The 13,986-nt window shown below is 49.5% G+C and overlaps 1 protein-coding gene across 1 annotated transcript in view; it reads left to right on the top strand.

The window, feature by feature from the left end:
- Positions 1-805: 805 nt before the first annotated feature.
- Slc1a4 (solute carrier family 1 member 4) overlaps positions 806-13,986 on the top strand; it is a 28,171-nt gene continuing 14,990 nt past the window's right edge. Inside the window, exons 1-3 of the mRNA XM_032916109.1 lie at positions 806-1,558; positions 11,954-11,996; positions 13,409-13,471. Coding sequence (XP_032772000.1) covers positions 1,041-1,558; positions 11,954-11,996; positions 13,409-13,471 — 624 coding nt within the window. The 5' untranslated portion in view covers positions 806-1,040. The remainder of the gene's footprint in view (positions 1,559-11,953; positions 11,997-13,408; positions 13,472-13,986) is intronic.

Here is a 13,986-nt window from a genome sequence, read left to right as displayed (position 1 = left end):
CCGGAAGGGGTGGTTAAAATTCCGCGTGTGTTTCAGCTGAGGTTACGTGGCAGACACGCCACCGAAAGTGGTGGCGTCAGAGCTCTGCTTCTCTGGGAGAGTTTTACGTCCTCAGTCTGCACACACCAGGCTGCTGCCCAGAAGCCAAGGGACCCGCCCCAGAGCGCGCTAGTGCACGCAGTGGCGCACCCTTGGCACTGGACACAGTGTCACCCGGACTCCTCGGTCACCTAAGGGTAAAGCTCTGCTGGAGTCCTGTGCGTGCGAGCAATGAGACTTTCCCCATCCACCTTACTCCTTTGTCTCTGCACCACGAAAGCCTACAGGGCCCTTAGAAGAAAGGATTTCCCGCAGGATGGCGAGTGGACTGTTCCGGGCTCCCTAGCGGAGATCCGGCACCGACCTCCCAGGGCCCCTCTCCTCCACCAGCAGGGGTGAAGAACGCCGCGGCGTTCCAGACGTTACCCTCCCTCTCACCCCGAGGCCTGGACAGCACCTAGAGGCCCCTCCGCCCGCGTCGGGAGCCGCTTCCGTTAGCTAGGACGGGAAGCTGCCAGGAGACAGGATTGGCCGATGGCCTCACGCCCCGCGGTCTGGGAAGAGCCCCGCCTGCCTGTCTCTCACTCCCTTTACGGTGCCTCCGGAGAGGGCGGGGTCTGCGAAAGTCGGGGCGGTGGGGAACGGAGCTTCAGGGCTCTAATTGGTCATAATCTCGGAGGCGGGCCTACATGGGCAGGGCGGGCTCCGGCCCCGCCCTCCTCCCTAAGCTGCAGCCTCCAGCGCGCCTCCAGCGTTGCATCATCCAGCCAGCAGCGGCTCTGAAGGAAGGCTGGGCGCGGCACGGTCTACTCAGTCTTGCCTCCAGCCTCCAGCCCACGTCTCTCATCTTTTTTTGGAAACTGTTCCTGTAGGGACTAGCAGAGCTCGGGAGCCGCAGCTGGCACAGGCCACTGTCTCCGCCTGATCCATTCATTGGAAACCGGTCTTTTCTCCGAGTCCAAGTTCCTCACGTGCTGCTGCTTCGAGCGGCGGGCAGCGACATGGAGGAGACCAACGGATACCTCGACGGCGCCCAGGCTCAGCCTGCGGCCCGTCCCCGAACGCCCGAGACCGGGACGAGCAAAGCGCAGCGCTGTGCTAGCTTTTTTCGGCGCAACGCGCTGGTGCTGCTCACCGTGTCGGGGGTGTTGGCGGGCGCCGGCATGGGCGCGGCGCTTCGCGGGCTGCAGCTCACCCGCACGCAAATCACTTACCTGGCCTTCCCCGGCGAGATGCTGCTCCGTATGCTACGCATGATCATCCTACCGCTGGTGGTTTGCAGCCTGGTGTCGGGCGCCGCCTCCCTGGACGCCAGCTCCCTCGGGCGTCTGGGTGGCATCGCTGTTGCTTACTTCGGCCTCACCACGCTGAGTGCCTCTGCGCTCGCTGTTGCTCTGGCGTTCATCATCAAGCCAGGAGTGGGCGCGCAGACCCTTCATTCCAGCAGCCTGGGGCTGGAGAACTCAGAACCTCCTCCAGTCTCCAAAGAGACAGTGGACTCTTTCCTGGATTTACTCAGGTAATGCTCTCCTCTCCACCTCTCCACCGAAGGCATGGCGGGAGACGCCACGTGCACTCATATCACCTAGAGTTAGTTCAGCTATATTAGCCTTTAACACTAAATACCAAAATTACGTCTGGGCTACGTGCTGACCACACCTTTAAAGACCGGAGGCCACAGCTCGAAAGCTGGAACTGGTTTTCCGTTAGGTGGGGATGTTAAGAGTGTGTTAAGAGTATGCCTTCTCACTTGACACTTTTCTCCTTGCCCTGGGCTGCTCTGTTTTTTGTTGTTTTTTTTTTTCGGTTTTGTTTGTTTGTTTTGTTTTTTAAATTGTTCCCATGACGTGAAAATTTTCATTTTCTCCCCTACATCAGCCCAAAGATTCTGGGACATTGAGTGACTTTTGCCTGGGGAGCTATCCAGCTTGTAGTCTGAGGCTTTCTCTGATTCAGCCTTTGGGCTGTGAAGGAAGTTGTCAATTTTCTGCCAGAATTAAGGATGTGTCCAAGAATAATAAATAGTTATGAGGAGCCCGCTGCCCAGCTCCGTGACTGCCTCTCAGGCCTGGGATGGGTGGCAGACGTTCTTGGTCAGGACACTGCCTAGCCTTGTTTCTTTATAGAAAGGCGTGAGATCCAGAGGGCTGAGAGGCACATCTTCACTTCTCTTAGCTTGTTTTTTCACTCGGGAGTTGTATTTCATCTCCTGAGATGAATTAGAGTGTAGTTTTTCAAAGCTTCACCTATTTCTACACTAATCCAAAGTTCACAGATGGGGAAACAGCAGTCTGCAGGCGTTTACTAATCTAACCAGGTTTGTCTGAACGAGGAGTCCAGCTGGCTCGCCTTCCCGCATTCTGAGCCGGAGTGGTATGTTTTGTCTTGAGTCACTGGGCAAAGCTCCTCGTTACTGAGGTGGTGAAAACCAGAGAACCCTGGGAGAGTGACTTGTCTTTCTCCTGTCTCCATTTCTTCGTGTGGAAAATGTGACAGCTTTCTGCCACTTTAAAGAGTTTGTTTGTCTAAAACAAAACTAAAAGCCCGAGACATGGCATTTGGGGGGAAAAAATCTGCTGAAAAAGACCAAGAGCTCCTGCCAACAGAGCAAGTGGGGGTCGCCTCTGGGGACTTAAGTGGGACCGTGGGCTTCAGTTCACTGGCAGCTTGGCAGTCCAAGAATTTTAAGGCTTAAGAAATAACTGTAGATGTGTTCAGAGAAAGAGAAACCTACTGACGCCCAGAGCACCTTGGCTTGTTAGGTTGGCTCCCTCAGGGAGAAAAAACAAATATGGGGTTTCAGGGCTCTTTGTGGAACCATCTGTGGCCCAGATGGGAGGGCGGTGTTCACGTGTGCCTCTCTGTTGGTAACGCGGGAACCTTAATGGTGTTCCCCATCTCTGAAAAAGGAACTGATTGGTAGTTGGGGGCGCGGGAGGAGTGAGAACCACTTAACTTTAGTAAGTAAGAAGGGACTTACTACTTGCTGTCTTATGGCCGTGCTTTTAGACCCAAGCCCCCTCAGCTCCTGCTTTCAAAGTGAATGGTGACCCCAAGTGTCTTGGCTCAAGGGTCGGTGTAAGTATAACTCCTCAGCGGCTAGGGCAACCCTTGTATCTCCCCAAAAGAGTTTCCCCTGCTCTGTTAGGATGCGGTAGCATTTTCTAATGCTTCTACCAGCTAGCTGCACTTGACCTAGCAGCTCGTGATAAGGGCAGGGAATACGGTCCTGCTTCCAACCCAGGAAACGTAGACAAAGAATAGGAATGAGAGTGTCTGGACACTTAGGAGGCAGGGCTAGCGCATCTCCTGTTTGAGACCATCCTGAGCTACTGGTGAAATCTTAACCAAGGGCAGGGTTTATGCTTTAGTAGTAAAGGGCTTGTCTGGCATGCTTCAGGCCCTAAGTTTGACCCTCATGGCGAGAGGCGGATTAGGAGATTGATAGGCCTTCTGCCCCATGGTTCAAGGTGGCTTGTCTTGCTCATCCCCCAAGACAAAATGTATCATAATGGTATTATGTCACTGGTCTACTATCTCAGAAATGTTTGCTGAGAGCCAAAAGAGGAACAAGAAGAGGAACTACCCTAAGCCAGATGGGTGCCCGCTCCCTCCAGCCGGGCATTTGAATGAAGCACTTAAGCAAAGGAAAGTATATCTGTATCTGTTCAGAGCAGCTTAGGACAGGAAACAGGCCCAGGCCACCTGGAAATGCTCTCTGGGTCAAGGGAGTCTCTAGGTCAATTGTTCTCTTTTCTGCTTTTCGTTTTTCTTAAAAATGAGATTTTATATTCTGGCCCTGGCTGTCCGAACTAGCTCAGGCTGGCCTCAAGTTTGAAAGCACACACATACACAATATCATAAGCAGCACCAGCCGTGCAAGCCTGCCACCCCAGTCCTTCCCCGGCTTCCATCCTACAGGGGGTACCGAGATCTGAAAGAAGTCTTTGTCAACTAGCTCTGGGACAATAAACACCGGAGTGGACAAATGCCTGGCAGGTATACATGCTATGCCTTATCCTGTTCTGGGGTTTTTTTGAAGTTCCTGCAGACTTAGTAAAGAATGTTTGAACTTAAATAAAAGGAAACACTTCTGAAGAAACGACAACAAAAAAGAGCAGAAGTTCACTATTTTATATTCTTATATAGGACGGGGAAACACGCACCACCCTTGACAATAGATCAGAAGGACAAACAGCACCAGATGTGTACAGAAGAAAGGTTTTTGAAGTTTTTCACACTGAGCTGTTGGGTCTATGCAGTACAGCCAAGCGCTCCGTTTGCCAGTTCAGATAAGCCTCACACCTGTTTGCCTGTTTAAGACACGTATACAAGTGACACATTGCTACACGGACAAGGTGTGTCCACTCACTGCACTGGGAAGGCGTGTCCATTCACTCACTGCACTGAGAGGGTGTGTCCATTCACTCACTTCACTGAGAGGGTGTGTCCATTCACTGCACTGAGAGGGCTTGTGCATTCACTCACTGCACTGAGAGGGCTTGTGCATTCACTCACTGCACTGAGAGGGTGTGTCCATTCACTCACTGCACTGAGAGGGTGTGTCCATTCACTCACTGCACTGAGAGGGTGTGTCCATTCACTCACTGCACTGAGAGGGCTTGTGCATTCACTCACTGCACTGAGAGGGCGTGTCCATTCACTCACTGCACTGAGAGGGCTTGTCCATTCACTCACTGCACTGAGAGGGTGTGTCCATTCACTCACTGCACTGAGAGGGCGTGTCCATTCACTCTTTCCATGTTTGGCCTGAGGGACTGAATCTCTGGATTGAGCAGCACATTCAGTATTTTTGTGTTTTCACTTTGGCCCATAGGAAGAGACACTTTTTATATTACGGCATCTACATATATACACTCCTCAGGCCTGCGTTTGCAAATCACAGCAAGTTCCCACAAAGCGTTTTAAGTGTGGTACGTAATCACTTCTAAAATGCTGGTAAAGCCAGTAAGTTGACTTGTGGCCAGCTCGCGTGTGAGACACTTTGGCCGAATGCATGAATGGTGTTCTGTAACTCAGGTGAATTAGGATCAAACAACGGAAAGGAGGGATGGGTGTAAAGCTGGACAAGATGAAGAGTCACGTCCCAGGGTTAGAGGGAATGATGGCGCATGCCTATGACTCCAGCCCTCGGAAGGCAGAGGCAGGAGGACTGGCTGTGGGAAACTGCATCTCAGGAAAACAAGAAACACTTTATGCAGAAGGACTATTTGGTATTTCGGCTCTCAGAACAGCATGTGTGTGCTGTGCGGTAGGGATGTACACAAGTCAAGTGTTGTTCTTCAAATGAAGTTAGGGTAGTCAAAGGAGGACTGCCTAGGACGCGCAAAGCCCTGGGTTGATCCCCGCACTGCATCAAGGATATAGAGAAGCACTTGCCCGTGATCTTTGCACTTGAGAAGACCAAAAGTTCTAGGCCATCCTTGGCTACGTAGTCGGAGGCTAGCCTAGGATACATGAGACCCCGTGTCAAAATAGAATAATAATAAATTTACTTTAAAAAATATGTAAAAACTCTTCATTTCCTCAGTTGTAATGTTAGCTGCTTGTCAGCGTCTAGTCTAGGTGTTTCTAGGCTGTTGGCTTCTTGTTTGAGGATCTAAAATAAGGGCTTACTGTGATTTGTAAACTAGCAAGGAAACTTTATTCAAAAGCGAAGTGATAGTAGCAGTCAGAAAGGAAATGTGCTGTCAAGAATGACAGGGGGCCACACGAGTGAGGGTAGATATATACACTCCCCACACAGCAAGGCCCCCAGCTACTGTCTGAGTAATCCTGTGGTGGGATTCAAGAGAAAGAAGGGGTACCGAAAAGATAGCGATTCGGGGCTCAGGGGATTCAACACCTTCTTCTGGCCTCTTTAAGCACTAGGCACACATATGGTGCACACACAGACAGACAGAGAAAAACTCATGCATGTAAAACAATAAATAAAAGGAGGAGGAGTTTGAAGTATTTGCTAAGGTGCACAGCATGGGTGGTCCTGTTTTAACTGGTAGTCTTTTGATTGACACTGATGGATGGTGCTGAGGGTCGTGGTAAATAATGCTATATAAACCTCTGTTTACTGTGCACGCTCTTTCCTATAAGGTGTCTCATTGTAATCATATGTATTCCCGGTTAAGCATAGATGTAAGATGCTAAGTTGTTTGTCCCACCCCCACCCCACCCCCCGGGGCTGGGGACCGAACCCAGGACCTTGTGCTTCCTAGGCAAGCACTCTACCACTGAGCCAAATCCCCAACCCCGATGCTAAGCTGTTTTACCCTGAGTTCGTGCAGAGGACACAGTTTGTCTTCACGCTTGTGCACACAGCCTAGTTCCAGAGAGATTGGGCCTCTTCCCCTCCTACCAGTTATATCGAGAATGCATTTGAATAGACCCTGTTTATGCTTGATGTTCATTGTGGGGAGGAGAAACTTGATCCATTGTTTGTAGTGGAATGTGCCGCAGCTTGACGCAAGTGGAGAAGGACTTAGGTTGCTAACAGATTGCTGGGCGTGTCGTTCAGAGGAGTGTGTGTGTGTACACAGGATGAGCAGGCAAAGGGCTTAGGTTGTCAAGTGCATATGTACAAGACAGAAGTGTGCACAGCCCAAAGCAAGTGGAGCCCCAGGTTGCAAAGCTGTGCTTGCCCCTGAAGGTGTGCAAGTCACAGCCTCCCTGGGGCATTGCACATACAAATACTTCTCTAGGGCAGGGCTTGCCCAGGTGAAGTGCAAAGGGAAGCAGATGGACTTCATGGCTCTGGGCCTCGGGAAGGTGAAAAATCACCTCCAGAATCTTTTCGAGCCCAATGTCCTCTGCATTGAAAGCTGAGTAAGGAGACGTGCTTACAGACAAAGCTTTAAAGGAGCAAAACTTCTGGCCTGGCAAGCAACAGTTGCCTGGCTGCAGGAGTCCTCGGGCTAAGAGAAGCATCTGTGTTGGAAAATTGAGAATTGTGCTCTCCCCCCCCCCCCCGCAGCCCTGGCGCTGGGAGCCAGCCAGGGGGAGGCCCTCCAACCCCTGGTATGCAGCGCCCAGGGCACTGAATGAAAGGAGTCTTAGGTGAACCCTGTGATGGTTAACTTAATTGGATTAAGAAAAACCTCGGGAATTAGTGAGGCGCGCTCCTGAGTGTGGCTGTTGAGTGAGTCTCCATAGATGAGGATCGTGACTTAAGGAACGGTTTAATTCACCGAGGGACTCGAAATCTGAATGGGCTGTTAGGGGCACTGGGAGTGCGGACACTGCAGACGGTGTTCTGAGGAATTGTATCTCCTCCAGCCTGTCCGCTGCGATGCGAGGAGCCCCGTGCTACGGTTCACTGAACCTTACAAACCTTGGAGTCGGTCAATAACCCCTCCCTTCATGTTCTCTCGTGTGTTTTAAACTGCAAGGAAGCTAGCACGCCTCCGAGGACTTGGGATCTGGGTTGTGAGCGAAGTCGGTCATCCTGCCGTGTGTGTGTGTGTGTGTGTGTGTGTGTGTGTGTGTGTGTGTGTGTGTGTTTAGACTCTCCTTGGCAGTTATCACCGTGCCTTTTTGACTTCGTTGAAGGTGGGGTCCAACGTAGCCCAGGATGACTTTGAATTCCCGATCCTCCCACCGTACCTCCCAAGTCCTAGAGGTGCTCGGCTTTCTTTTTCCTTTATCTTTTACTTATTTATTTTTGACCGTTTAAACAGCTTTAAGGTAGGGTTCACGCTCAGTGAAAGGTGCCCATGGTGAGCCTACAGTTTAGACAACTTTGAGACGCGAGCGCTCGTAACTACTACCGAAGTCAGTACACAGGGTTACTGTCCAAGCCGTGTCTGTTCTCAGTGTTTCCCATCCTTGGACAGCTGGCTTTTTCTTCCCTCCCTCCCTCCCTCCCTCCCTCTCTTCCTTTCTTTTTATTTCTTCTTTTTCCTTTCGCCATTGGTTTGATCTGCTGGAGTGTCATCTCACGGCGATTATTGAACATGCATTTACTTTGACTTCTTTTGCTCAGGACAGTGCTACTGGGATGCTCTGTGCTGCTCTTGTTTTCTTTTATTGCCAGCGGATGCCGCACCGTATTGGTTTATCACGGTCTACTTATCCATCTGCAATGGGCACGGTACTTGGGGTACTTGGCGGATAAGGCTGTCATGCATTACAGATCCTCCTGGAGATAACATAATTTTTGTTTCTCTTGGGCACACATCTGGGCGTGGAAGTGCTGAATCATGGTGAATATGATTTAGCTTTGTCTTGGACTGCCAAAGTACACTATATTCTTTTGAACTTTACCTTTTTTTTTTTTCTCTCCCTTGGGCAGGAGTTGGTTTTTACCTGTAGTATTGTTTATAGCCCTTTGTTTTTAGTTGAATCTCACTGACGGTCTTAATGAACTCTGTTAGGATCCATTCTGCATAAGATGGTACAAGGTTAAGAGATTAGGCAGGACAGGAAAGGATTTCAACCAAGGGTCTAGTAAGAGGGTCTATTTCTAACCTGTGAGTGGAAGACTCCTCATACCCACCCAGGAAGCAGCTAACCCTGAAGGATGTGAAGCATTTGCAGGGCAAATTATTTCCTGTGGGGAAGGTTTTCCTAGTCAGGGTTACATTGATGGGATGAGACACCATGGCCTAAGCAGCTTAGGGAGCAAAGGGTTCATTTGGCCATGCTTCAAATCACCGTTATCTTCGAAGGAATTCAGGACAGGGACTCAAACAGTGTAGGAATCTAGGGGCAGAAACCAATGCAGAGGCCATGGAAGAGCTTGCTGGATCACCAGCCCAGGGCTGGCACCACCCACCGTGGGCTGGACCCTCCCCCATCAAGCTTTAATTGAGAAAATGCTCTGCAGCTAGAGAGATTGAGATTCCTTTCAGATGACTCTAGCTCAGTGGTTTACCACCCTCCCCATGCTGTGACCTTTCTTTCGTGTCGTGGTGACCCCCAACCAGACAGTCATGCCGCTTCATAACTGTAGCTTTGCCACGGTTATGAATTGTAATATAAATATCTGTGCTTCCCGATGGCCTTAGGCAACCCCCACCCGTGAACGTGTTACTCCATCCCCAAAGGGGTCTCCATCCACATGTCGAGAACTGCTGGTCTAGCTTGGGTCAAGTTGACATAAATCTAGTCAGACAGAAGGTGATGGTTCTCTAACTTGGCAGTCTCCACAGCTTCCCTGTCCTCACAGAAGGAGAACCCTCTGGCCAACCGGGTCCGGGAACCGAGAATTGGCAAGTGGTAGGTGAAGACAGGGAAGGTTGGCACAGGCTCTCTTGCTGCTCCCGAGGAGACGAGCAAACAGGAGATGCTAGACCTGGAGATGGGATAGGAAGGAACGTAAATGTACTTCTTTTCACAGCTAGACCAAAGACTACCCAATATAAGTTGCTAGTTTATCTTCCAAAAATTAAAGGGTGGGGGAGGTATGAAACCCAGGCCAGTCTTAAATGTACTCTATAGCCAAAGACAACTTTGAACTTCCTATCCTCTGCCCACCCCCTAGGGGCTCAGCTACTGTTTAAATGGGTGCTGGGGACCAAGCCTAGTTGACACATACTATCAACTGAGCCTCATCCCCAGTCCACAACTGCTTGTTTAAAGAAAATATGCCCATGATAAGAACCCACGATTCTCAATAGTCAGTCCCGCTAAGAATCCCCGTTCTCCTGCTCTCGTGCAGGTGTACGCTTGGGTGTTGTTCTTAAGGATGCCAAAACCAATGCAGGTATCATAGACCAGTAAGTGTGGGTTCACAGCACTCATGCTGGCTGGCACAGTGAGAGCCTAAGCGAGTTCTGGATTTGATCTCCATCTCGTTCATACTGTTGGCTTGTGCGTTAACTGTCTAGTAACAAATGACTCCAGGACAGCAGCTTAGACTCCCACGCAGGAATAATCCCGGAGATCCGTGGGATGGGAATGTTGGCATTCGGCTTCTATCTGTCAAGGGCAGCAGTCAAGGAATCGGCTGGCTCTCATCCGAAAGCTCGTCAGGTGGAGACTTTCTCTGGAGGTCCCGTGGCTATCGGCAGAATTTAGCTTGCCGAGGTTTTGACTTGGAGCCATGGTTCCTACTCTGCTGTTGACTGGAGGTCACCCTCAGTTCCTCATCAAGTGGGGCTTTCCGGAATAGTTGCTCCCTTTCCAAGTGTATAAGCCCAGAAAGACTGACAGGAGAGCATCCTACCTAAAGAGGAAGCTACAATTATAGGTGACCAAGCCACAGAAGCTCCTCTGTATTGTTACCATAGAACAGGTTTTGTAATATAAAGGTTACAGGGAAATAATACTCATATTATGTGGTGACATGTCTTTTATGAAAAAGAGCATTAAATAAAGGGAAAATAAACTGTAAAGAAGAGGCAACTTCCTCATCTCCACCTGTCTCTTGTGGACCCACTCACTGCTTCTGCTCCCTTGTATCTATTTTGAGCAATTCATAGACCCCATCACCTCAAGGAAAGGGAATTATGAACACCACGAGGCTATCTCAGATTGCCCAGCACTGGTCACCACCCCTGCTCATCTCAGAACCCCAACACCATTGTGTGTGTGTGTGTGTATGCGTGGGTGTGGGTGTGTACATGTGTGTATGTGTGTGTGTGCATGTGTGTATGTGTGTGTATGTGTGTGTGTATGTGTGTGTGTGCATGTGTGTATGTGCATGTGTATGCGTGGGTGTGTGTGTCTTACAGGAGAAGAGGTTTATTTTGGCTCACGATTCAAGGTATAGTCCGTCAAGGTGAGAGGAGCTCGAAGCGGCTGGGCGCACTGCAGCCACATCAGAAAACAGAGTGGCGAAGGAGTGTGCTAACCTCACTTTCTCTTTCTAGTCACCCGGGGAACCCAAGCCCAGGGAACGGTTCTACCCACCTCTAGGCTGTGTCTCTCTACCTCTGTTAGCCAAATTAAGATAATCCCTGAAAGGAACGGCCAGAAGCTCCTCTCTCTGTGCTCCCAAACCCTGCCTAGTTCATAATTAATTCAGCAGCTCAACTTGCCTTCAGGAGCAGGAATTGATGGACAGTCCAGCCCAGGAATCCGTGTAAAGGATGCCCCCGAGCCTTTCATTCTCCCAGACTCCTTTACAAAGTAGCCATCCATGTTCCAGGAAGGTGGGGTCAAGGTGTGGAAAGCAAACCAAAGTCTCTTGGTTGGAGTTCGTCCAGGCTCGGTCAGGCATGTATAAATGAGGCTACTGTCGTGCTGAACACTGGGGGCTCCACAGGCTTTGAGAAAGTTAGTTGTATAGGATTTTTTTTTGAACTTGCAAGGACCCTGGTACCCTCCCTTCCAAGATCCCCCAATTCTATAAATGGATCTCAATTACTGTAAGAACAATCAGGTCCATTGGTTGAACAGGCACGGTGATGCACACCTATGATTCCAGCATGTGGGAGCTGTGGGAGGAAGGTGGGAGGTTTAAAGTCAGCTGGGACTGCACGGTAAGACCTTGCTTCAGCATTAACTAAGTGAAAATCCTGAAGCTGGACAAGTGGCTCAACCCTTGGAGTGCTGACCACTCGTGCAGAGGACTCCCGTTCCCAGTACCCACATCAGACGACTCATCTGCAGCTACAGCTCTACAGGATCAGCACCCTTGTTTACCTCCACTGGTGTGTCTGTACACACGTATGCATGCACGCACGCACAATTAAATGATAAATCTCAAAAACAAACGGGTGCAACAGAACTAGTGGTGCATAGAAGGACCCACAGTCCAACAGCATCCCTTCTGCGAGGTGAGTTTAAAGGCTGTGTAAAAGTTTAGCGTGAGCCAGGGTGTCTCTCCAGGCTAGGACACTTGCCTACTATACGCAGAGCCCCAGGTTATAGAACCACAGTATTTAAAACACACACACAAAACAAAAACAACAAAAACCTACGACCCTGACGAAACGCTCGCTTTCTTTTCCCACAGAAACCTGTTCCCTTCCAATCTTGTGGTTGCCGCATTCTCTACGGTAAGGTTTGATACTTTGTCGATTACATGAAACTGTAGAAACTAATGCACCAGAGTTTGGTAAAGTACAGGAAGGAGGGATTCTAGGGTCTAGGGTAGTCCCTCCCCAAATCCTTCATGAATGAGACTTCTTGGGAGAAATGACCCTGAGATCATGATCAGGCCTTGAAGCAGGAGGGAAGCAGAAAATGGTCTGCATATGTTAGGGTCAATGGTGGGGTTACAGAGGGAAGGAGAGGTTTCCCTTTGAAACCTGGAGAGGAGCTTCATTAAGAGTGAGAATAAGAGGGTTGGGGAGGTCCTCTGTGAGGAAGATGGGTGTGCCAGAGCAATCCAGAGGGATCTTGAGATAAACAAAACTTAGTAACATCATGCTCAGTTTTTATAGAAGCATACTTGGACCAACGACCACAAAAACCCCTTTAGGATGTAGAAAGGGAGCTCTCACATCCTTTTACATCATTTAGAAAATGCCTTCAAACCATTATTTGGAGACTGTCTGAAACATAGAATTTCAGAAATCATACTTTTATTCTGACTGTAAAGGTGGTATGTCTATTTTACTGAAAGTGGGGAGCGGTGACATCATATCTAACGTGAAGTAGAGGGAACAACACAAAGAACTTCGGGTACTTGTCACAGACGGGTTGGGTGGGCGTGGTCTCCCAGCCACCCCAGTCACAGGACAGTTGAATATGTCTGCCTCTCTGAAACTTTGATAAAGCAAAGAGAAACCAAGGCTCTTGAAGCATGGGCTCAAGCAGGTGCTCAGGCCTATACCTCTCTGCGGGTGTCTCTGACAGTAACGTAGCCACATGACCTCCGTAGCAGGGAGAGAGGTTTGGTGCACACCATGCAAAGGTGTGCATCTACTCAAATAACAGTAGGACCAAGGCCTGGGAGACTTGGCCTGAAGACAATGCCTTGCCTTGTGTCCCTTTCTCTGGCGGTGGGCAGCTCAAGCCAGATTAGAAACATGCCAAAGAGCATCCACACTCGGGTCATTCTGGAACACAGTAGAGCGTAATAGGTAAATGAAGAATGTGATGAACTTCGTCTTTCTGGAATTGTGCCAAACTTCTTAATCTGAAACCCGACCTGCTGGAGGATCAAACTGTCAGCGGGAAATAGCGTATGTCTTCTTTACCCTGTTGCCCAAGGCACAGATAGAAATTCTCACTTCCCTCGGAACCTAAATAACCCAGAAGCGTAAGAAGGCCTCGCTGCCTGAGTGTTAATGTAACTTAGGCAGGATTCAGAGGTCAGCGTCAGGCCAGCCAAGGGAAGCTTGCCCAGCACACTCACTGTGAGTAGTCGCGGCAGTAGACGGGGAACTTGCCATGTATGTCCTTAGTGTCTCTGCTGGGCCTTTATACCTGCTCCCTAATGACGGGTTTCCTTTCTCCTTATTAGTCTGCAACCAGTTACACAGAGGTTGTCCATAACTCCAGCTTGGGGAACGTGACCAAAGAGAAGGTAAGGCTCTTCCCAAGATCGCTTATGGAAATGTGTGGAAAGCAAACCAGCTTCCTTAATGGAGGACAGCCACGACGTGTCTGTAACTTACTGGGATTGGAAATTGGGGGGTCTCAATGGAATACTTAAAACCTCCAGGGTTGGGGTTGGGGATTTAGCTCAGTGGTAGAGCGCTTGCCTAGCAAGGACAAGGCCCTGGGTTTGGTCCCCAGCTCCGGAAAACAAAAAAAGAAAGAAAAAAGAAAAGAAAAGAATTTGCTCCTTACACCACCGCCAAACACCAGAGTTGAGAGCACAGGAATCTCCCGAGTTCTTTAAGCTGCCAGTCTATACCACCCCTCCTAGCTAAAATGCAGTGGAAACGTGTCTCAGCATAACCTACACATGGAACTTTAAAAACTTAACACTTACATGGGAGAAATAAAAAATAACCCCAAGCATTTCACCATGCAAGTAGACAATTATAGAAGATACAACAAAGGTTCTGTATATTCGCATATACTTGGAATTAATAA

This window comes from Rattus rattus, chromosome 11 (assembly GCF_011064425.1).
Source record: "Rattus rattus isolate New Zealand chromosome 11, Rrattus_CSIRO_v1, whole genome shotgun sequence".
In the NCBI taxonomy this organism is placed as follows: Eukaryota; Metazoa; Chordata; class Mammalia; order Rodentia; family Muridae; genus Rattus; species Rattus rattus.
The sequence above is the reverse complement of the archived record's forward strand: the minus strand, read 5'-3'. Positions and strand labels throughout refer to the sequence as shown.